A 21,885-nucleotide genomic window follows, 5' to 3' on the forward strand; every position below is an offset into this window, starting at 1 on the left:
ACAGACCCAAAACAGAGAGTGCCTTCCAGGGTTATGCATGAGACCCTGTGCTAACACTTGGCAAATGTTGATACAGTTTCGTGGTTGGGCAGAGACTCTATTATTTATTATGTTGTTCTAGTGCAGTGTTTCTCAACCTGGGGGTCGGGACCCCTGAGGGTGGGGTCACGATGGGGTGTCAGAGGTGTTGCCATAGACCATCAGGATACACAGTATTTTCTGCGGGTCATGGGAGTTCTGTGTGGAAAGTCTGGCCCAATTCTATCATTGGTGGGGTTCAGAATGTTCTCTGATTGTAGGTGAACTATAAATCCTAGCAACTACAACCCCCAAATGTCAAGGTCTATTTTCCCCAAACTCCAACAGTGTTCACGTTTGGGCATATTGAGTATTCGTGCCAAGTTTAGTCCAGATCTATCATTGTTTGAGTCCACAGTGCTTTCTGGAGATAGGTGAACTACAACACCCAAACTTAAGGCCAATGCTTGCCTAAACCTTTCATTATTTTTTGCTGGTCATGGGTGTTCTGTATGCCAAGTTTGAGTCAATTCCATCTCTGCTGGAGTTCAGAATGCTCTTTGATTGAAGGTGAACTATAAATCCCAGCAACTACAACTCCCAAGATCCAGAGAATGAAAATACATCCTGCCTATCAGATATTTACATGATGATTTGTAACATTAGCAAAATTCCAGTTATGAAGTAGCAACGAAAATAATTTAGGGTTGGGGTCACCACAACATGGGGAACTGTATTAAGGGGTCGCCGCATTAGGAAGGTTGAGAACCACTGTTCTACTGAATTGCAGAAGCACGTAGCTCCACACATGCTGTTGTTCATCTTCCAACCAACCCTGAAAGGACATCCACTGTTGTTGCTGGGGACAAGATGGGCAGAAGACATATCAGATCATAGAGAAGCACCTGGTCTCAGCTCACTTGAGGCCAAGAAATGAAGATGCGCTCTCACATGGTGTGATCTTGTATTTTCCTTTCCCAAGAGCCCAGAACAGACGGATATTCATGGTTTGATTTCACCTTCTGCTCCCATCTCAATTGTTAAGTGAAAGAATCAAAGGTCTCTAGAGTCTCTTCCAAGGAATGGGAGGGTTTGGGATGGAGCACAAGACCAAAGGAATTGCTCTCTGCACTCATTCCAAAAAGAATTAGTTGCCAGAATTCCAGCCAAGAGTTGGCTCCTTTCAGAGTGGGTTACAGATTAATAGCATTGAAAGGGGCTCCAAATATCATTTAGTTCAACACACAAAATCATCCTGGAGTGTTATGATATCCATGCACCAAGCTTGAGGGTGTTACTTTTTGGACTGCCAACAAGTCAGGTGTGACATATGGTGGCTTCTTGAAAGAGAGACTTCCAAGTTGCCCTGTCAACAACAGCCTTTCTCAGGTCTTGCAGATTCAGAGCAGCTGTGGCTTCCTTGGTGGAGTCTACTCATCTTCAATATGGTCTTCCTTTTGTTCCTATTGACTCTGACCATACCAGGCATTATTGAGTGAGAGGCCTCCCTGTTGTTCAGTCATATGCAGTCCTGATCAAAGGAATTGTGTATCAAGGTTGGTCTTTGTCAGTTATTTATACGCCTCGTGGTGGTCTCAGGAAGTTGGTGAAGGTACTGCGAGTCCCATCATCTGTGCTCCATCCTCCTCCAAATTGCACCAAAATGGAGAGTGGGTCGTGGGGACTTTGTGTGCCAAGTTTTGTTCTTGCTCAGTCATTGGATGAGGGTCACAGTGGTCTCAGAAAGTGAGTTTAGGTACTCCAAGTCCCATCATCCATAGTCTGTTCTCCCCCAAACCTCACCAGAATGTTGAGTCAGCCAAGGGAGCTCTCTGCCAAGTTTGGTCTTTCTTGGTATTTGGATAAGTGTCGCTGTAGTTTCAGGAAGTGAGTGAAGGTACTGGAAGTCCCATCATCTATAGTCTGTCCTCCTCCAAAAAGCATCGGGATATAGAGTGGGTCATGGGGGCTCTGTGTGCCAAGTTTGGTCTTGATCGGACATTAGATAAGGGTTGCAGCCGTCTTGGGAAGGAAGTGGAGGTACTTGAAGTCCCATCATCCATGGTCTGTCCTCCTTGAAAGTGCACCAGGATGTGGAGTGGGTCATGGGGACTCTGTGTACCAAGTTTGGTCTTGCTCAGTCATTGGCAAGGGTCTCAGTAGTCTCGGGAAGTGAGTGATGTGACTGCAAGTCCCATCATCCATTGTCAAATTCTTCCAAACTGCACCAGGATGTAGAGTAGGCCACTGCTCTGGATTTCTTCTTCTATTTTCTGTGACATTGCAGTGCATTCTCCAGTGAAAACAGTCATGATACATCTATTTCATCTTCGCAAAATGTTTTTACTCAGTGAAGAGTGACCAGTAAAAAGACAGCAAGACTTGAAAGGCTTTTGATTGCTGTTGAGCTTGATCTCAGTTTCACCTTTGGCTTTGCTTTCTACTCAAACAAAAAGCAGTGGATCACAGTCGTTGATCCGAAATCCCTCTTCTTGCAAGAGTCAAGTCATGAGCAAATCCAGGTCAAGGCCATTTTGATTCCTTGTACCGGAGAGACGTGTTCTCTGAGTCATGTAGATCCATGTAGCAAAGACTAAAGGAGGGCAGGTTACCACATTCCTGTATCAAGGACTACAGGAATGTGAGCTGGGCTTGGACACCGACTGGATGACAGGAAACCTGAAATTGCATCAGTACTGGCTTATTCACTGAGCGGGGGATTAAAGGGAAAGATGTGCCTTGTGTCATTGCTTCGACATATACTTACCCCACTTCCCAGCAATGAAACACTTCCGGACTACCAGGGTTTACCTAGGATTTGTTGTCCTTAAAGCGAGGTCACCGGCTTTGTTCCTACAGTTCTGCCATGGGTTTGTCTCCAAATAATTTCCAATTCAGGGCCACCCTAAGGTGAATGGGCTGTGCTGGTCAAGGAGGAATATTTGCCCAACTTTTAGAAAGACTGGGGTTTCTTTATTGGAGCAAATGTCAATGGCAGGATTTATGAGAATGTTATCAAATGCCAAAGTATGGTTATGCTATAATATCATTTTTGACGGGAGTAGAATAACACTATAAATATGTGAATGGAAGTCATAGGGAGGAGGGAGCAAGCTTGTTTCCTGCTTCCTTGGAGACTAGGACACGGAACAATGGCTTCAAACTACAAGAGAGGAGATTCCATCTGAACATGAGGAAGAACTTCCTGACTGTGAGAGCCGTTCAGCAGTGGAACTCTCTGCCGGGAAGTGTGGTGGAGGCTCCTTCTTTGTAAGCTTTTAAACAGAGACTGGATGGCCATCTGTCAGGGGTGATTTGAATGCAATATTGCTGCTTCCTGGCAGAATGGGGTTGGACTGGATGGCCCATCAGGTCTCTTCCTACTCTTTGATTCTATGATTCTATGTTCCTGTTGTTGTTGTTCATTCATTCAGTCGTCTCCGACTCTTCGTGACCTCATGGACCACCCCACGCCAGAGCTCCCTGTCGGCCATCACCACCCCCAGCTCCTTCAAGGTCAGTCCAGTCACTTCAAGGATGCCATCCATCCATCTTGCCCTTGGTCGGCCCCTCTTCCTTTTGCCTTCCACTTTCCCCAGCATCATTCCCTTCTCTAGGCTTTCCTGTCTCCTCATGATGTGGCCAAAGTACTTCAACTTTGTCTCTAGTATCTTTCCCTCCAGTGAGCAGTCGGGCTTTATTTCCTGGAGGATGGACTGGTTGGATCTTCTCGCAGTCCAAGGCACTCTCAGCACTTTCCTCCAACACCACAGCTCAAAAGCCTCTCTCTTCCTTCACTCTGCCTTCCCGAAGGTCCAGCTCTCACATCCATAGGTGACTACAGGGAATACCATGGCTTGGACTAGGCAATGGATCTTTGTTGCCAGTCTGATGTCTCTACTCTTTACTATTTTATCGAGACTGGACATTGCTCTCCTCCCAAGAAGTAAGCGTCTCCTGATTTCCTGGCCACAGTCTGCGTCTGCAGTAATCTTTGCACCTAGAAATACAAAGTCTGTCACGGCCTCCACATTTTCTCCCTCTATTTCCCAGTTGTCAATCATTCTTGTTGCCATAATCTTTGTTTTTTTGATGTTTAGCTGCAACCCAGCTTTTGCGCTTTCTTCTTTCTCTATATTCCTGGGTTATAAATATTATATCCCAATTTTCTGTCATTTAAAAACATAGGAAAAGTTTATTAAACTGCAAAAACTCCCATTGAAGACGTAAATTCACAGTCTGGGGGTGCTCCTGGATTCGTCGCTGACCCTGAAACGACAGGTGTCGACGGTGGCCAGGAGCGCCTTTGCACAATTAAAACTTGTGTGGCAGCTGCACCCATACTTCAAGATGCCAGATCTGGCCATGGTAGTCCACGACTTACTCACATCCCTCTTGGGCTACTGCAATGCTCTCTATGTGGGGCTGCCTTTGAAGACAGTTCAGAAACTTCAATTGGTTCGGTGGGCAGATTGCTAACAGGAGCTCCATATAGGGAAAGTCCACTGCCATGTTGCGGCAACTCCACTGGCTGCCGGTCTGCTTCCAGGCTAAATACAAAATGCTGGTCATTATCTTTAAAGCCCTAAATGGCTTGGGTCCAGAAGGAGAAGGAGAAGGAGACGGAGACAAAGAACAACACCCCTATTAAAACAGCTTCATTGGCTGGGTTGTTGTAGGTTTTTTTGGGCTATATGGCCATGGTTTAGAGGCATCCTCTCCTGATGTTTCGCCTGCATCTATAGCAAGCATCCTCAGAGGTAGTGAGGTCTGTTGGAACTAGGAAAAAGGGTTTATATATCTGTGGAATGACCAGGGTGGGACAAAGGACTCTTGTCTACTGGAGGTGTGAATGTTTCAACTGACCAAACTTTTGAGCAAACTTTTGTTGAGAGGTGATTAGATGTCCTTGTTTTCTCTCTGTTGTTGTGCTGTTGTGATTTTAGAGTTTTTAAATACTGGTAGCCAAATTTTGTTTATTTTCATGGTTTCCTCCTTTCTGTTGAAGTTGTCCACATTCTTGTGTATTTCAATGGCTTCTCTTTACAACAGCATAACAACAGAGAGAAAACAAGGACACCTAATCACCTCTCAACAAAAGTTTGCTCTAGGCACTGTCAAGCCATTATATGCTAATCAAGATGGTCAGTTGAAACATTCACACCTAGCCCCAGTAGACAAGAGTCCTTTGTCCCACCCTGGTCATTCCACAGATATATAAACCCTTTTTCCTATTTCCAACAGACCTCACTACCTCTGAGGATGCTTGCCATAGATGCAGGCGAAACGTCAGGAGAGAATGCCTCTAGACCATGGCCATATAGCCCGAAAAAACCTACAACAACCCCGTGATCCCAGGGTATTTTACAGTTGTCACACACACACACACTGATTCCTTAATTGCTCCAACACACTATGCATAAAAACATAGTGAAAACTAAAAACCACAGCACCCCCTGATTTGATCTTAAAACCTTTCTTCTGTAAACCCATAAAGATAGGTCACAAAATACCAAAGTCAAAATTGTCTAGTCCGTGATATTCCTGACTTCCATGTATGGTTGTGAAACCTGGCCAGTAAAGAAAGCTGACATGAAGAAAAATCATTTCAAAAGTGCTGAAGGAGATTTCTACAAATACCACGAATTGCCCCAAAGATAACTGAGTGGGCCTTGGAGCAAATGATGAGAACTCTCACTCGAAGCCATAGAAAGAAGCTACGTTTTGGACATGCCTTGAGACAACGTGACTCATTAGAAAATCTGATAATGCTTGGCCAAGCAGAAGGCAGTAGCAAAAGAAGACTGTGTGATCGGTAGATTAGCTCAATTGAGGAAGTCACAGCCTTGGTTTTGCAAGAGCCGAGCAAGGCAGCTGATAAGAGGGCTTTCTTGGGATCTCTCTCTTCCAGAGGGTCATTGTAACATGAAACTGACTGAGGACAGTTCATAAGAATGGATTGACATTCAAGAAGTAAACGTGATTAGTACTGACCTATTCTCACTAATATGCCAGATGACTTGAATGATCAAAGATCACCTCTGAGGAAGCTTGCCATAGATGCAGGCGAAACGTCAGGAGAAATGCCTCTAGAACATGGCTCTATAGCCCGAAAAAACCCACAAGAACCTAGTGATTCCAGCCATGAAAGCCTTCGACAATACAAAGATCTTGTTCATCCGTGTGTGTTTCTTGGACACACAGAACATCACATTTCTTATCTTGGCACAGTTCATAGAGCAGTTGTTCTTTGGCAGCTGACATGCCTTCAATGTTGATTGAGATTATTGTCATGGTTGGTCCTGAAAAGGTCCGTTGGTTGTTTTGCTTGCTTGCTTGCTTGCTTGCATGCTGCAAGTCACTTCTGGTTGCTTCTGGTGTGAGAGAATCAGCTGTCTACGAAGACGTTGCACAGGCAGAGACATCTCCAGCTCATCCCTTGTTTGGGTACCAGCCAGCACGTCAACAACTTAAATCAAGAAATAGTTTTCTAAGATCTACAGAGACACTCGCTGGAACACCTCAGCAAGTGAGAGTCCAAAAGTGGCAGGCTCAAACCCAGAACTTCAACCAATGGCTGATACCAAATGAGAGACTCTCCTCTGGGCATACAGAAGACTGGGCGACTTGGGAGGCGCTGAAGAGACTGCGCTCTGGTACCACGAGATGCAGAGCCAACCTTAAGAAATGGGGCTACAAAGTGGAATCCACAACATGCAAGTGTGGAGAAGAGCAAACCACTGACCACCTGCTGCAATGCAACCTGAGCCCTGCCACATGCACAATGGAGGACCTTCTTGCAGCAACACCAGAAGCACTCCAAGTGGCCAGATATTGGTCAAAGGACATTTAATCATCTACCAAGTATGCAAAATGTGTGTTTTTATCTGTTTGTTTGTTTTGTTCTGTTAGTAATGTAATACAATGGTCTGGTTGCCCCTGACACGATAAATAAATAAATACCGGACCCCCCTCCCAAAAGATTTATAGTTTTCCAAGGGCAACAAGCCAGAATGAAATAAAGCAACATCCTCCCCTTTTATACAATGTCTTTGCCACCCTGCAACAGACCAGCAGCAGCCCAACCCATTCAAAGACCATTTTCCCCATTATTCAGGTTATTTTCTGAATTTATTTATTTATTTATTTATTTATTTATTTATTGTATTTCAGTATTGTATTTATTTATTGTATTTCTATTCCGCCCTTCTCACCCCACAGGGACTCAGGGCAGATTACAATGCACATATACATGGCAAACATTCAATACCAATTACTTACTTACTTAGGCGATCCCTCGCTTTCCGAGGATGATTGTCTTCCAATATTCTTGTCGGTCCGTATGTGGCTGTGGAGCCCTATTCTTGCTCTGCATCTTCTTCCGTAGTGAGGGCATTGGTTTCCAGGAGGAAGGCGGTCTCGGTCGGGGTTGGCTTGACGCGCCTTCCTCTTGGCATGCTTCTCCCTTTCGCCCTCCATTCGTACCTCTTCAAATTCTGCAGCACTGCTGGTCACAAGAGAGATATTGACAAGCTGGAATGTGTCCAGAGGAGGGCGACTAAAATGATCAAGGGTCTGGAGAACAAGCCCTATGAGGAGCGGCTTAGGGAGCTGGGCATGTTTAGCCTGAAGAAGAGAAGGCTGGGAGGAGATATGATAGCCATGTATAAATATGTGAGAGGAAGCCACAGGGAGGAGGAGGGAGCAAGCTTGATTTCCGCTTCCATGGAGACTAGGACGCGGAACAATGGCTTCAAACTACAAGAGAGGAGATTCCATTTGAACATGAGGAAGAACTTCCTGACTGTGAGAGCCGTTCAGCAGTGGAACTCTCTGCCCCGGAGTGTGGTGGAGGCTCCTTCTTTGGAAGCTTTTAAACAGAGGCTGGATGGCTATCTGTCAGGGGTGATTTAATGCAATATTCCTGGTTCTTGGCAGGGGGTTGGACTGGATGGCCCATGAGGTCTCTTCCAACTCTTTGATTCTATGATTCTAGGAGTCCTCCAGTCTTCCAACCATCCTCACTCAAGATGGCTGCCTCCCTGGCATTCCCTCCTAAAATGGAGGCCTGCCTTACTGTTATGCAGGCTCCCTTTCCAGCCTACCAGGGAAGATTCACCACACCCTCATTTTTGAGAAAAGAGGATGAGCAACAGAGGAAGGAAAAAGAAGAAGATCCAGGAAACAATATGCCAGGCAGTCTCACCTCAGCTGACTTAAGTAACAGAACAAATATTAACAGCAGATAATAAAGGAGTCTGCTTATGAGGATCTAGATGCAAATCCAATGCTTATCAGAAGCCAGCATCTCCTCGGCGCAGCGTGATGTAAATATAAATATGTGAAGCTCTGCTGCAATGGGCTCTAACACAATCCCAATCCAGAATAGGAACGCTGAGCAATAGACTGGCTGAAGTTATGCAATGTGTATTGTACAACTGCAATGCAAAATGGTGTTGTCTGTGCAACTCTGCTTACACCATTGTCAGCAGACTAGGTCTGCTCTGCTGTGAGAATTAATTCTTCCTACATGCATAATATGACTTAAACCATGGAAATGTGGCTAACAAGATGCCAGCCTTGGAGTGCATCTGAATTAAACAGAGTAGTTTGATACCACTTTCCTTAGGATGGTTGTATCTTAAGGGGTCCTAGAAACCAAGGCCTCTGAGTTGCAATTCAGGGAGCTGGACATGTTTATCTGTGGAGAAAAGAGTTCAGAAAGGACATGATAACTGTAAAGAGGCCACCAATTTGTGAAGATGGTACCCAGTTTGTAATGATGCCACCCATTTGTAACGATTTGTAAAGGAGCCACCACTTTGTAAGGACTTATTAAATTGATAACACAACTAATAGCTTGTGATATTGATTTGTGCTTTCTTCAATGTGTAGCGTGGCTTAACTTGAAAGTATTTCTAACAGAGACTTGGCTTTGGAAGAAACTGTAACAAGTTTATTGACGTATAGAGGAAGCTTGATGGTTTCAATATATCTTAACTCTTAGAGGCACATATCTTCAGAGGTTACATTTATAACATTTCACAAACCAACTCTTAAGAGGACTAATCCTTCCACTAAACAGGTTTCAAACTTATTTTCCTTCAAAATGTGTTTCTTTCTTTAACAGATTACTTCAGGTACAAGCTTATCCCTTCCTTATGTTATTTCTGTTGCAATAAAGATTCTTATTAAGATTCTCTCCCCCTTTTCTCATACACCGACTAATAATATACATAAGTCAACTCAACCTATCTAAACTACACAGGCTAAAAGCCAAAACCTTCCTGATTCTCAACACAGTAGAATCAGCCTTTCCCTGTAGTGCTTAGACTACAGACTACCTTATTGGTTCTCAACACACAACACAACAGAACAGTTTATGATTCCAGGTGTAAAATGATAATTTTCACCAAATGTGTTGCATTCAATAAATCTCTTTTTCATCCCCGCTGGTGGCTCACACACTGCACAGACAAGGAGAATCCCGAAGATCAAAATTATGAACCCCCTTGAGGGGTTTGCAGCCACACCTGCCTTTTCAGGTGTGCAGCAACATGACGACGAAACCTACAACATGAAGGACCCGTTCATCTCAAACTTGCCCAGTTTCATCAGGTATCTTTTTACAACTAATAGGAGAACATGGAAATTAAATAAAGGCACCCGAAACGTTTCCATTCTAACGTGAGAATGAGCAATTCCCTTCTTGTCAACTTTAATGTAGGCAACAAAGACATTGAAACAGTTCCAGATTTCCCATGCTTTGATTCAAGTCAAACTGGAGAGTGCAGTCAGGAGATCAGAAGAAGTCAAAGACCCCGAAGGGTGGCTGTGAAGGAACAAGATAAGACCTTGATCTGTAAAGATCAATGAATGCTAAAGTTAGGATGTTCCAAGGCACCACAGTTCCCATTTCTATGCATGGCTATGAAAGCTGGACAGTGACAAAACTGAGAGGAAGAATAATACAGTACTGGAGAAGAATTCTACAGATAGTTGTTGTTTATTCGTTCAGTCGTTTCCGACTCTTCGTGACCTCATGGACCAGCCCACGCCAGAGCTCCCTGTTGGCTGTCACCACCCCCAGCTCCTTCAAGGTCAGTCCAGTCACTTCAAGGATGCCATCCATCCATCTTGCCCTTGGTCGCCCCTCTTCCTTTTGCTTCCATTTTCCCTAGCATCATTGTCTTCTCTAAGTTTTCCTTTCTTCTCATGATGAAGAAGGAATGCAATATTCCTGCTTCTTGGCAGAGGGTTGGACTGGATGGCCCATGAGGTCTCTTCCAACTCTTTGATTCTATGATTCTATGTGGCCAAACGACGTCATCTTGGCCTCTACTATCCTTCCCTCCAATGAGCAGTCAGTCTTTATTTCCTGAAGTATGGACTGGTTGGATCTTCTCACAATCCAAGGCGCTCTCAGAACTTTCCTTCAGCACCACAGTTCAAAAGCATCTATACTCCATCACTCAGCCTTTCTTATCAGCTCTCACACCCATAGGTGACTACAGGGAATATCATTGCTTTAACTATGCGGATCTTCATTGCCAGTGTGATTTCTCTACCCTTCACTATATTATTGAGATTGGACATTGCTCTCCTCCCAAGAAGTAAGCGTCTTCTGATTTCCTGGCCACAGTCTGCATCTGCACTCATCTTTGCGCCTAGAAATACAAAGTCTGTCACGGCCTCCACATTTTCTCCCTCTATTTTCCAGTTGTCAATCATTCTTGTTGCCATAATCTTGGTTTTTTTGATGTTTAGCTGCAACCCAGCTTTTGCGCTTTCTTCTTTCACCTTGATTAGAAGGCTCCTCAGCTCCTCCTCGCTTTCGGCCATCAAAGTGGTGTCATCTGCATATCTAAGGTTGTTAATGTTTCTTCCAGCCATTTTCACCCCAGCCTTGCATTTGTCAAGCCCCGCACATCGCATGATGTGTTCTGCATACAAGTTGAATAAGTTGGGTGAGAGTAGACAACCCTGCCGTACGCCTTTCCCAATCTTGAACCAGTTTGTTGTTCCATGGTTAGTTCTGACTGTTGCTACTTGGTCCTTGTACAGATCAGTCAGGAGAGAGATAAGATGGCTTGGTATGCCCATCCCACCAAGAACTTGCCACAGTTTATTAAGATCCACACAGTCAAAGGCTTTAGAATAGTCAATAAAACAGAAATAGATGTTTTTCTGAAACTCCCTGCCTTTCTCCATTATCCAGTGGGTGTTGGCATATCTACAGATAGTATGTACACCTAAAAAGACAAATGGATGAGTTAAAGAACATATCAGGCCCGAACTCTCCTTAAAACCAAGATTATTAAACTGAGGCCATCATATGCTAGGACATAGCATGATAAGGCAGTGTTATGTGATTTCAGCTCCTCTAAAATTGTGGGATTTGGAAGTCCAGAGTGCTAAGCACCAGAAGGTCGAAAGAAGCACAGATGGGTGTGAGAGCAAGTCATAAGGAGGAGGGAGCAGGCTTGTTTTCTGCTGCCCTGGAGACTAAAACGCAATGGGAGCAATGGCTTTGAGGACGAACCTGGAACTCCCTGCCTTCAAGCTGATCTGACTTGCAGCAGGGAGTTCCTCGGTTCTCCATTGCCCCGCTTGGGCCAATCTGCATGAACGGGGGCCACAGCAGCAGCTGCAACTCAGAAGCCTCCTTATTACTTCGTTTTTCCCCCCTCCTAACATTGTAACTAATCCCCCAATAAAAATTATCAATTAATTATAACCTTTTTCCTCTCCTTTCATTGCTTCTAACTTCTCTCTACATAAACCTCTCTTCTCCCAGGCTGCAGACAGCCTGCATCCCGGGGATGCCGAAACGGCATTCCTTTGAACCGCGGATGCGGAAACCCATCGGGTCCCCGTATCCACGAGTCAATTGATCACTTCAAAAATGGTGTCATTTTTCTCCTGGGAGAATTCTAAGACTAATGGCTATCTCAGTTTCGCTCTGCTAACCCCTCCGCCACGGGAATAATCCTTTTTGCCTCTCAAACCTTGATCTGGAGCCCAGCTGTTTCTCTGAAGATACTGCCTCGTTGCCACCATTTTGTGGATGCCCAGGGAGCCTGCTGATCTTGGGAAACGGTCGTGGTCACTCCATAGGATCCCCAAGATGTCAGCGGGCCACCTTGGTCCTGGTGAGGAGGGATCTGTAGTTCTCTCTGTGGATCTTGATCTTCCACGCTGGCAGTCAGCTCATAAGAATTCCATGGACTCTGGGACATCTTTTCCAACTTGCCTCCCCTGGATTTTACAACTTTTATCAACTTTCTATCAATGCTTCTATGATTCTATGAAAGACAATAAAGCTTGGTAAGTAGTAACAGATAAAGACTTCATTTCAGGTGGATAGACTCCATCAAGGCAGCCACAGTTGCTCTGAGTCTGCTGAATGATGAGGTGGATGATACGGCAAATTGGGGGTCTTTCATAGAATCATAGAATCAAAGAGTTGGAAGAGACCTCATGGGCCATCCAGTCCAACGCCATTCTGCCAAGAAGCAGGAATATTGCATTCAAATCACCCCTGACAGATGGCCATCCAGCTGCTGTTTAAAAGCTTCCAAAGAAGGAGCCTCCACCACACTCCGGGGCAGAGAGTTCCACTGCTGAACGGCTCTCACAGTCAGGAAGTTCTTCCTAATGTTCAGATGGAATCTCCTCTCTTGTAGTTTGAAGCCATTGTTCCATTGTGTCCTAGTCTCCAGGGAAGCAGAAAACAAGCTTGCTCCCTCCTCCCTGTGGCTTCCTCTCACATATTTATACATGGCTATCATATCCCCTCTCAGCCTTCTCTTCTTCAGGCTAAACATGCCCAGCTCCTTAAGCCGCTCCTCATAGGGCTTGTTCTCCAGACGTTTTATCATTTTAGTGGCTCTTCTCTGGACACATTCCAGCTTGTCAATATCTCTCTTGAATTGTGGTGCCCAGAATTGGACACAATATTCCAAGTGTGGTCTAACCAAAGCAGAATAGAGGGGTAGCATTACTTCCCTAGATCTAGACACTATGCTCCTCTTGATGCAGGCCAAAATCCCATTGGCTTTTTTTTTTGCTGCCATATCACATTGCTGGCTCATGTTTAACTTGTTGTCCACGAGGACTCCAAGATCTTTTTCATTGATGAGGGTCTCCATAACTCAAAGACAACTTGAAGATAATTAACAACAACATTATTGCCAAAAGCCTGGCAAAGAGTCAGAATCCCAGGGAGGAACTGGAGTATTCTTGCTCTGTGTCGTCAGCCTTTGGAAGTCCTCTCTTGGGTGTTTTGGTAGACCAGATTTATTCCCAAGGCATTTCCTCATTGCCTTCACTTTAGGCTTAGGGAGCATGATTTGCCCAGGATCACCTGGTACTTTTTCCATGGCTGAAGATGGAGTCAAACCTTTGTCTCCCGATCGCAGACTCCATCCGCTCCACAACACCGGCTCTCCGAACTGTCTTACCCGTGTGAAAGTGCCGCTTCCTTGAGAGTCACCCCACTCTGCCCTTCCCACCCACACCTCTAGGAATACAGGTAAATACTTTCCCAACACTGGGAGGGGCAAGAAAGAGAATGGAAGGCTTTTTTCCTGTGAAATCTCAAAATAAGAGAGCAAACTCCCTGAACAAGTTGTTTCAAGATAAGGGAAGTTGTTCAGTTGCCATTGCTTATTGCTTCCCAAACCTGGGGCGTGATGCCATTTCTGTCTGTGCCAACTCCCATTCCCAGGTCAATCCAGGCATAAATAACCAGGGAGCCTTAAGGCAACGGCTGCAGTGGAAACTCCAGATGGATAATAAGAAGCTGCTGCAATTCTGTCCTTGATTTATACCCAAATTATCTCTCGGGATCATGTCGTCTACCTAAAGTTTAATTTCTGGTGTGAATCTTAGCAATAGCTCCAAATAAAGCAGACCCATCAAATCAGCTGTATTTGTCGAAGGCTTTCATGGTGGGAATCACTGAGTTGCTGTGAGTTTTTCGGGTTATATGGCCATGTTCCAGTAGCATTCTCTCCTGACATTTCACCTGCATCTATGGCAGGCATCCTCAGAGGTCTGTGGGAATGAGGCAAGTGGGAAACAATGTCCAGGGTGGGAGAAAGAACTCTTGTGTGTTTGAAACAAGTGTGAATGTTGCATTTAGCCAGCTTGATTAGCACTGAGTAGCCTTGCAGCTGCAAAGCCTGGCTGTTGCTGCCTGTAGGCATCCTTTGTTTGGGAGGTGTTAACTGACTTGGTTGGATTGTTTGCTATCTGAAATTCCCCTGTTTCTGAGTGGTGGTCTTTATTTACGGTCTTGATTCTGGTGTTTTCTAATATTGGTAACCAGATTTTGTTCTTTCTCCCACCCTGGACATTATTCCACAGATGGATGGATGGATGGATGGATGGATGGACAGACAGACAGACAGCCTCACTACCTCTGAGGATGCTTGCCATAGATGCATGCGAAATGTCAGGAGAGAATGCCTCTAGAACATGGCCATATAGCCCGAAAAAACCTACAACAACCCAGTGATTCAGGCCATGAAAGCCTTCGACAATAGATAGATAGATAGAGAAAGAGAGAGAGAGAGAGAGAGAGATGGAAGGCAGTTCCACCTTGTCTCCTGTGCTATACTAATAATATAATATAATATATATTGTATATACATATAATATTTCTAATATTATAATGTAATGCAATATAATACTACTAATAATAATACAATATTATAATTCTATATTTTATGTTACATGTATTACTAATAATATTACAATATAATGGTATAGTACAATATAGTAATATATAATACTGATATTGTGCTATGCTAATAATATAATGTGTGTGTATATATACACACACACACACACACATACACACACACGGATACACATACACTCCACGTACCTCATTCCCACGGACATCTGAACAAACCTCTTGAGGATGCTTGTCACAGATGAGAGACCATGCAGCCCGAAAAACTCACAACTCAGTTGGATTTATTTATTTGTGTGTTGGTTCACCAGTCAACAACTAATCCAACTGCTCCAGCCACTGACAGGATTCGGGGTTCTCTGTTCTTGTGGAAAGGCACCATCCAGAATGCATTTACAGAAACGGGCCCATTGTGGGTCAATACAACACAAATAGTTGTGCTTTCCTTAAGTGTGCAGGTAATGCACTAAAGGTTTGAATCCTCAGTGGCATCACTTTTAGGGGGTGCAGGAGATTCAAACCACACTGGGCGACACCATCAGAGGAGGTGGCACCATAACGGCGCTCCATGCAGTCATGCCGGCCACATGACCTTGGAGGTGTCTATGGACAATGCTGGCTCTTCGACTTCGAAATGGAGATGAGCACCACACCCCAGAGTCAGACATGACTGGACTTAATGTCAGGGGACTACCTTTACCTTTACCTATATTATTTTTGTTTTCATAAGCCCAGTTTATGTATACTGCATCAATATACATTTGAGGTGGCTAAACTTTGATGCTAATTTATTTTTTTAACCTTCTAATGTACATGCATTGTGGTCAGAGCTGTCATTGTTACCCACTTATAATGATGTTTTGAATCATGCGGTTTTGTGAGCACAGACTACAAGCATGCATTGTTCCTTTCGTTGCTGGTGTGTGTGTGTGTGTGTGTGTGTTTGGCTACAATTTTTTGCAATGGTTGGCTGTGGGTGGAGGTCCACAGGGATGACATGAGTTACCCCACTGAATGATACCAATTTTTTTCTCTTCAGCAGAACATCTGAATTTAATGCAAAGTTATGAAAGTAGGCTTGGGTGTGCAGCTCATGTGTGATATGCAGGTACATCCAGATTTGGTTTGCAACGTCACTACACTAAAGTTGCATTGTGCAAAATTCCAACAATACTATTGTCGAAGGCTTTCGTGGCCGGAATATAGCCCGAAAAAGCCTACAACAACCCAGTTCCAACAATACTGTTTGCAGCTGTTAACTCAGGAAAAATTATACATGGCATGGATACAGCACATGAGAAGAAGCATTTGTGGGTTTGTTCATTTTTTGCATCATACTAGAAGCCAATGGGAACATCCTGAATGCTGGAGAACTTGCTTTAGCCAAATTCCCATTGGCTTTTTAAGCCAATGGGATTTTGGCCTGCACAAACAGGAGTCTAGTGCCTACATCCAAGGAAGTCATGCTACCCATGCTCTCCTCTGCCTTGGTGAGACCACTTTACCTGGAATCACACTCTGTCCAATTCTGGGCACCACAATTGAAGGGGGATGTTGACTCTAAGCTGGAATGTATCCAGAGGAGGGTGACTAAAATGATCAAAGGTCTGGAGAACAAGCCCTATGAGGAGCGGCTTAAGGAGCTGGGCATGTTTAGCCTGAAGAAGAGAAGGCTGAGAGGAGACATGATGAGGGCTATGGATTAAAAGATGAGGGAGCAAGCTTGTTTTCTGCTGCCCTGGAGACTAGGACACAATGGAGCAATGGTTTCAAACTACAGGAAAGGAGATTCCAACTGAACATTAGGAAGAACTTCCTAACTATGAGAGCTGTTCAGCAGTGGAACTCTCTGCCCAGGAGTGTGGTGGAGGCTCCTTCTTTAGAGGCTTTTAAGAAGTGGCTGGATGGCCATCTGTCAGGAGCGCTTTGAATGCAATTTTCCTGTTCCTTGGCAGATTGGGGTTGGACTGGATGGCCCACAAGGTCTCTTCCAACTCTAGGATTCTATGAAAATGTGTTTGCCACAAACTTGTGTGGATGGGTTCAATTTTATGGCAACCAAAAACCCCACATTAGTTCCAAATCCCCTTCCCAATCTCCTTCCTGGTCCTCTGTTTTGCTTTTTGCCCATGCGCAGTAAGTCTGCAGGCAGCTGCTGTTTAACTTGCCTGTTGTAGGTAGGTGCACACAACCAGGATCAGCTACGGCAGAACCCCATTGTTTCCCAGCTTTAGGTTATTTGCATTGTTTGCTGCAAACATACTGCTGCAACCCAACACAGCAAGTCTGTATTTTATCCAACCTTCTTTCCCCATAGATAATATTTCTACTAATCAGCATTTGTATTATAGGTTGGTATTCAAAGAAACCCTGGAGACAGCCATTATACAACATAGATACGTATTTATTTTCTTTTTTAAAAAAGGAAATACATTACAAATGGTATAGACTTTACAAATTGTGCAGGAACTAGATTGTAAAAAGGCATCAGCTTTAAAAAAATACATTAAGATCTTTCTTACAAGACAATTGTTCCCAGCAAAGGAGCTTCTCATTCATATAAATACATGCAGATTTTCAATTATTTGCCTTTTCATTATTTCAGTTATGAACGCTGGAGGTTGAGTACATGCTGTGTGTGTATGTGACAACTCTCTTAAAGCAAACTAAAACACAATTTGGTTTAATTGAGCTCCACAACATCCATCTCAAGGAGACCAGGTGCCTGAAAAGATGGCATATATGGGCATCAGTTATAGCATTTCCATTATAAGAAACTGGAGGCTGTGGAGAACTATCATAAGTCATCTTTCCATGTGCAGAATATGGAGATGCTGGGAAAGCTTGTGAAATTCTGTGAGTTGCAATTCAGAAAAGATAAATTTTCATGTTTTCTTAAGATGTTGCATGGACTTTGCAAGCCCTATACATGCCTGAGCTTTGGAAGCCCTATAAACCAAGCTATGCCCTTCTGAAATGCAAGTCAACATGTCTGCATTGCATGATTTTATATATAGTTTGATACATAGCAACCTGAATTGCAAAAATGCATTGGAAAGAGTATCACAATGCACACTGGATTCTACCAAGCATTTTCCATCTGGTGTTCCAATGTGCATCATGATCAACCAATATCCATCTGGTGTCCCAATATGCAATGGTCTCTTTGCTGGCTCCCATTCTCATTAGGAAGATGGACAGTGCAAAACTGGTCAGTTCTATTTTCTGCAGGCACAAGTCCACTTACATACTTAATTCTAACATTAATATGGACCACCAGCAGCCAATGAATGAAAGCCTAAATATTTACTGCTCAAGTAAGCAATGCAACTCAACTTTGGTTGTTCTTTGAAGGACTTGGAAGACTAGGAGGTCCCCCTTGCCCTGATGCATCGTGAGATGTTGAGTCCCGCAGGGGTTGGATCCTAATTGCAGGTCGGTAGGTAGATTGTAGTTGTATGCATTGCACAACACATTGCTGGAATGCTTGTTTGTTGCAACAAAAGCCCTGGGCGGCCATCCAACACAAAGACGGAATGCTTTTAAGCCTCTCAATTTCAAGCCTGCTTTGCTCAGCCTGGAAAGATACCACCCAGGGCTATCTTTATAAATGCATGTTTTGAAGAAGGAGGAGGAGGAGGAGCACCTTGAAGCAAGATCTAAGTTGGCACGTGCACACAGGTTTATCAAAAGTCGAATGCCATATTTGTGATCGAACATAACAAGGTAGGTTTGCAAAGCTTGGAAAAGGTCTTACATTGCAAACCAATAGTTTCAACCACCTTTTCTTAGCTAGTGGTGAATCTCCATGCATATATCTCATCTTGATGTCAGTCCTACTTTGGTGGTTGTTTAGGTTGCTGGGGAAAAGACTGACGAGACTGGATCATAATCCCTTGCCTTGTGTTCAAAATGTGACTGGGATGAATCCAGCCCTGGAAAGCCTCAGATTGTTCTGCAAAGGGATCTTAGGCAGCAACTGCATAATATGATTCCTGACCTCAACCCCATCCCACCCACCCCTGGCCCCAAAATATTTACAAAAGTGAAGCAACAGGCCTTGATCCCACATTGTGGCAACAGGGAAGACAACAGACAGGTACAAAGCAATAGGTTTGTTAGCATTCAGCAAAAGGAGAATCAGGAAACTCAGTCTGGAATCTTGTTGGCATCTTATACATGTCTACAGGTGCATCTACACTGTAGAATTAATGCAGTTTGACACCACTTTCACAAACCGCAACTCCCAAGATTTCATAGCACTGAGCCATGGCAGTTATTATGGTATCAAACTGCACAACTCTATTAGTGTAAAATTAGACTCTGACACCTTAGTGTTGGTCTCAGTCTTCAACTGACCAATTGCCTCATGTTTCACCCCAAATGAAGACCTTAATTTAATGTTTGGGAGCAGGCAAATGCATAGGCAACTTCCTAAAGCAAATATATATATATATGAAAGCCAGGATTCCGTTGTGCCAAACTATAGCAGTTTGCCAGATGCTCAGCAACAGAGAGCAGTGGGTTGACCTTTATTACATTATTTTTGGATTTCCACTCTTCTGGCCCAAAGGAAAACTAACTGAACAGAGGCAGAGAATACTAGCTCAAAAGCAGGTGAGGAAACCCCTGCCATGTGTCTGTCTTGTTCTGCATTCTCGTTTCTTTGGTTATTTGCAGTCTTTTTTTTTTACTTAAAAAAATTGTCCAAAGGCACATTGAGGTTGGAGAAAGGTGGAGTAGCTTTCCCCTTCAGCTTCAAACAGCCTCCCTCTGCTTGATGTTGGAGAGCTTGACGTTTTCCTCATCGGTGGATTCAGGAGGTGGCTCATCATGGCATCCAATCATCAGTTGGTAGACCAAGACACCAGCAATGGCTCCGAGGAAAGGAGCAACGACCGGGATCCACCACCAATTTCCACCAACCCTGGAAGAGATGAGGCCAAGAGAAGGAGAAGTGAGAGGAAGAAGAGAAGGAGGAGGAAGATGTGGAGTAACCACTCCTAAAGATCAACAGTCTTGTTTTTACATTCTCCAAACATGGTAGCTAACCTCCTCTGAAGGCCAATTACCCTTGTTCTTTCTCTCTATTCCTAATTTTGCTTTTACTCTTAATGGTGCATGATCTGACAAATATATTAGAAGTCTTTTTGCCTCTAGAATCAATGATTGGTTTGTATTTTTCCCTAGAATATAATCTATTTTACTATATGTATCATGTCTTCCTGAGTAATATGTCCATCTATTGTTCTCTGATTCCCCTTCTCATAGGTCCTGCATGTTGTGTTCTCTTATATTTAACTTCCTATTATTATTTGGCCTTGTTGTTACTAACTCCAAGTTATAATCTCCTGCACAATACAATTCCCCTTCTGAAAACTTATCCACCTTTCTAAATACTTGTTTTATATACCTTTTTTATTTTTGTTTGGGTCGTATATACAAACCAAAGTAATTCTAATTTTTCCTATTTTTCCTTTTATCATTACCCACCTCCCCTCTGAATCCCTTTTACTTTTTCCACCTGGAAATCTATTGTGTTTTGAATTAAAATAGCCATACCCTGTGCTCTATTTGAACCTCTAGATAAGTGGTTCTCAACCTGGGGTCCCCAGATGTTTTTGGCCTTCAACTCCCAGAAATCCTACCAGCTGGTAAACTGGCTGGGATTTCTGGGAGTTGTAGGCCAAAAACATCTGGGGACCCCAGGTTGAGAACCACTGCTCTAGATTCATAAACTTGACTCCTAATCCTATCATTAAATAGTGGCGTACTGTCCCACAATCATTTATGTGATCCTTGTAAAAATAGCACATCCACCCTGTTATCTTTCACCATTTTCATCAATTTTGCTCTTTGCTGTAGAGCTGATAAGCCGTTACAGTTATACGACATAATTACAATTCCAACCATAACAAAATATTGTTTGCAATTACCCTCCTGTAGTTTCTTTTCCCTGTTTTCTTGTCTTCCCCTCATGATCCTTGTTCTTTCCTCCAAAACCAAGCCTACATACCCCCCATCTTGATCTCCTAAGTCTATGTCTTGTGAGTTCAGCTGAGGATTTGTTTACCATTCATCATCCCGAGATCATATCTAGACAAGACAAGGAAGACTATGTCTTGACATGAATCTTTGAGCTGCTCTTTCAGCTCTGCTTTTTTTTCAATACCTAGAGACACCATGTGATGGTGAGTTGGGATTTCTTGTGGGTTGCCAAAGTCCGGAGACAATCGCTAACATCTCCAGTTGTGGCAATTCTGTTCTAGTGAAAGCCACGTGATGTGGCTTCAACCTCAGGCTTGATAACATGATTTAAACAATATCTCTGGCAAAATAGCATCACTGAGGAAGTTGGGACATTCCTACAGAAATCTCAGGAGTTGTCAATTTAGGAAGCTTGGCATTACATCCAAATCCATATTCCAACCAATAAGCACCAAAGACAAAACAACTGAATTAGAAATTCAGTTTTTATCCTCACAGGACATAATTATGTGAAGCCTTGCACATTTTTAGTTGTTACATAATTTTGATGTTAAAACTTTTTTGGGCAAAAAAACACTGTATTTTCCCAACAGTGCACAAAATACACAACCCATGTATTATGTAAGCTCACAGTACATGACTTCAGTTATACACAAAGACCTGTGGATACCATAGACTCAAACCGGAAGACCTACAAATGCTCAAAATTCTAGGCATTTTGGTGCAATTCTGTGGTCAACTTCCAACTAATATTGGGAGGACGCCATGTTGCAATGCACTTACGTGAAAACTTCTGAGCCCCATCCAGCAATGGCGGTGAAGAGACGAGGTCCAAAGTCTCGGGCTGGGTTGACGGCATATCCGGAGTTGAAACCCATGGAAAGTCCAATCACCAAAATGACCAAGCCAATGGTGAAGGCCTCCAGACCCCTAGGGACTGGGTTGTTGTAGGGATCCACAATGGCCAAGACACACACAAGCAAAGCTGCGGTGCCAATGAACTGCGGAGAAGGAGGAGAAAGATTAGCATCCGATTCCTCACATTATCCAATATTTTCTTTATCTTCACTTTTAACATAGGTTACATCTATTTCTCTGACAGTATCGACAACTCTTCAAGTATTGTCGAAGGCTTTCATGGCCGGAATCATTGGGTTGTTGTAGGTTTTTTCGGGCTA

The 21,885-nt window shown here is 43.6% G+C and overlaps 1 protein-coding gene across 1 annotated transcript in view; it reads right to left on the reverse strand.

Moving 5' to 3' along the window:
- Window positions 1–17,102: 17,102 nt before the first annotated feature.
- LOC132766831 (aquaporin-3) overlaps window positions 17,103–21,885 on the reverse strand; it is a 29,702-nt gene continuing 24,919 nt past the window's right edge. Inside the window, exons 5-6 of the mRNA XM_060761181.2 lie at window positions 21,491–21,708; window positions 17,103–19,646 (exon numbers count right to left, since the gene is read on the reverse strand). Coding sequence (XP_060617164.1) covers window positions 19,478–19,646; window positions 21,491–21,708 — 387 coding nt within the window. The 3' untranslated portion in view covers window positions 17,103–19,477. The remainder of the gene's footprint in view (window positions 19,647–21,490; window positions 21,709–21,885) is intronic.

Source organism: Anolis sagrei, chromosome 2 (assembly GCF_037176765.1).
Source record: "Anolis sagrei isolate rAnoSag1 chromosome 2, rAnoSag1.mat, whole genome shotgun sequence".
In the NCBI taxonomy this organism is placed as follows: Eukaryota; Metazoa; Chordata; class Lepidosauria; order Squamata; family Dactyloidae; genus Anolis; species Anolis sagrei.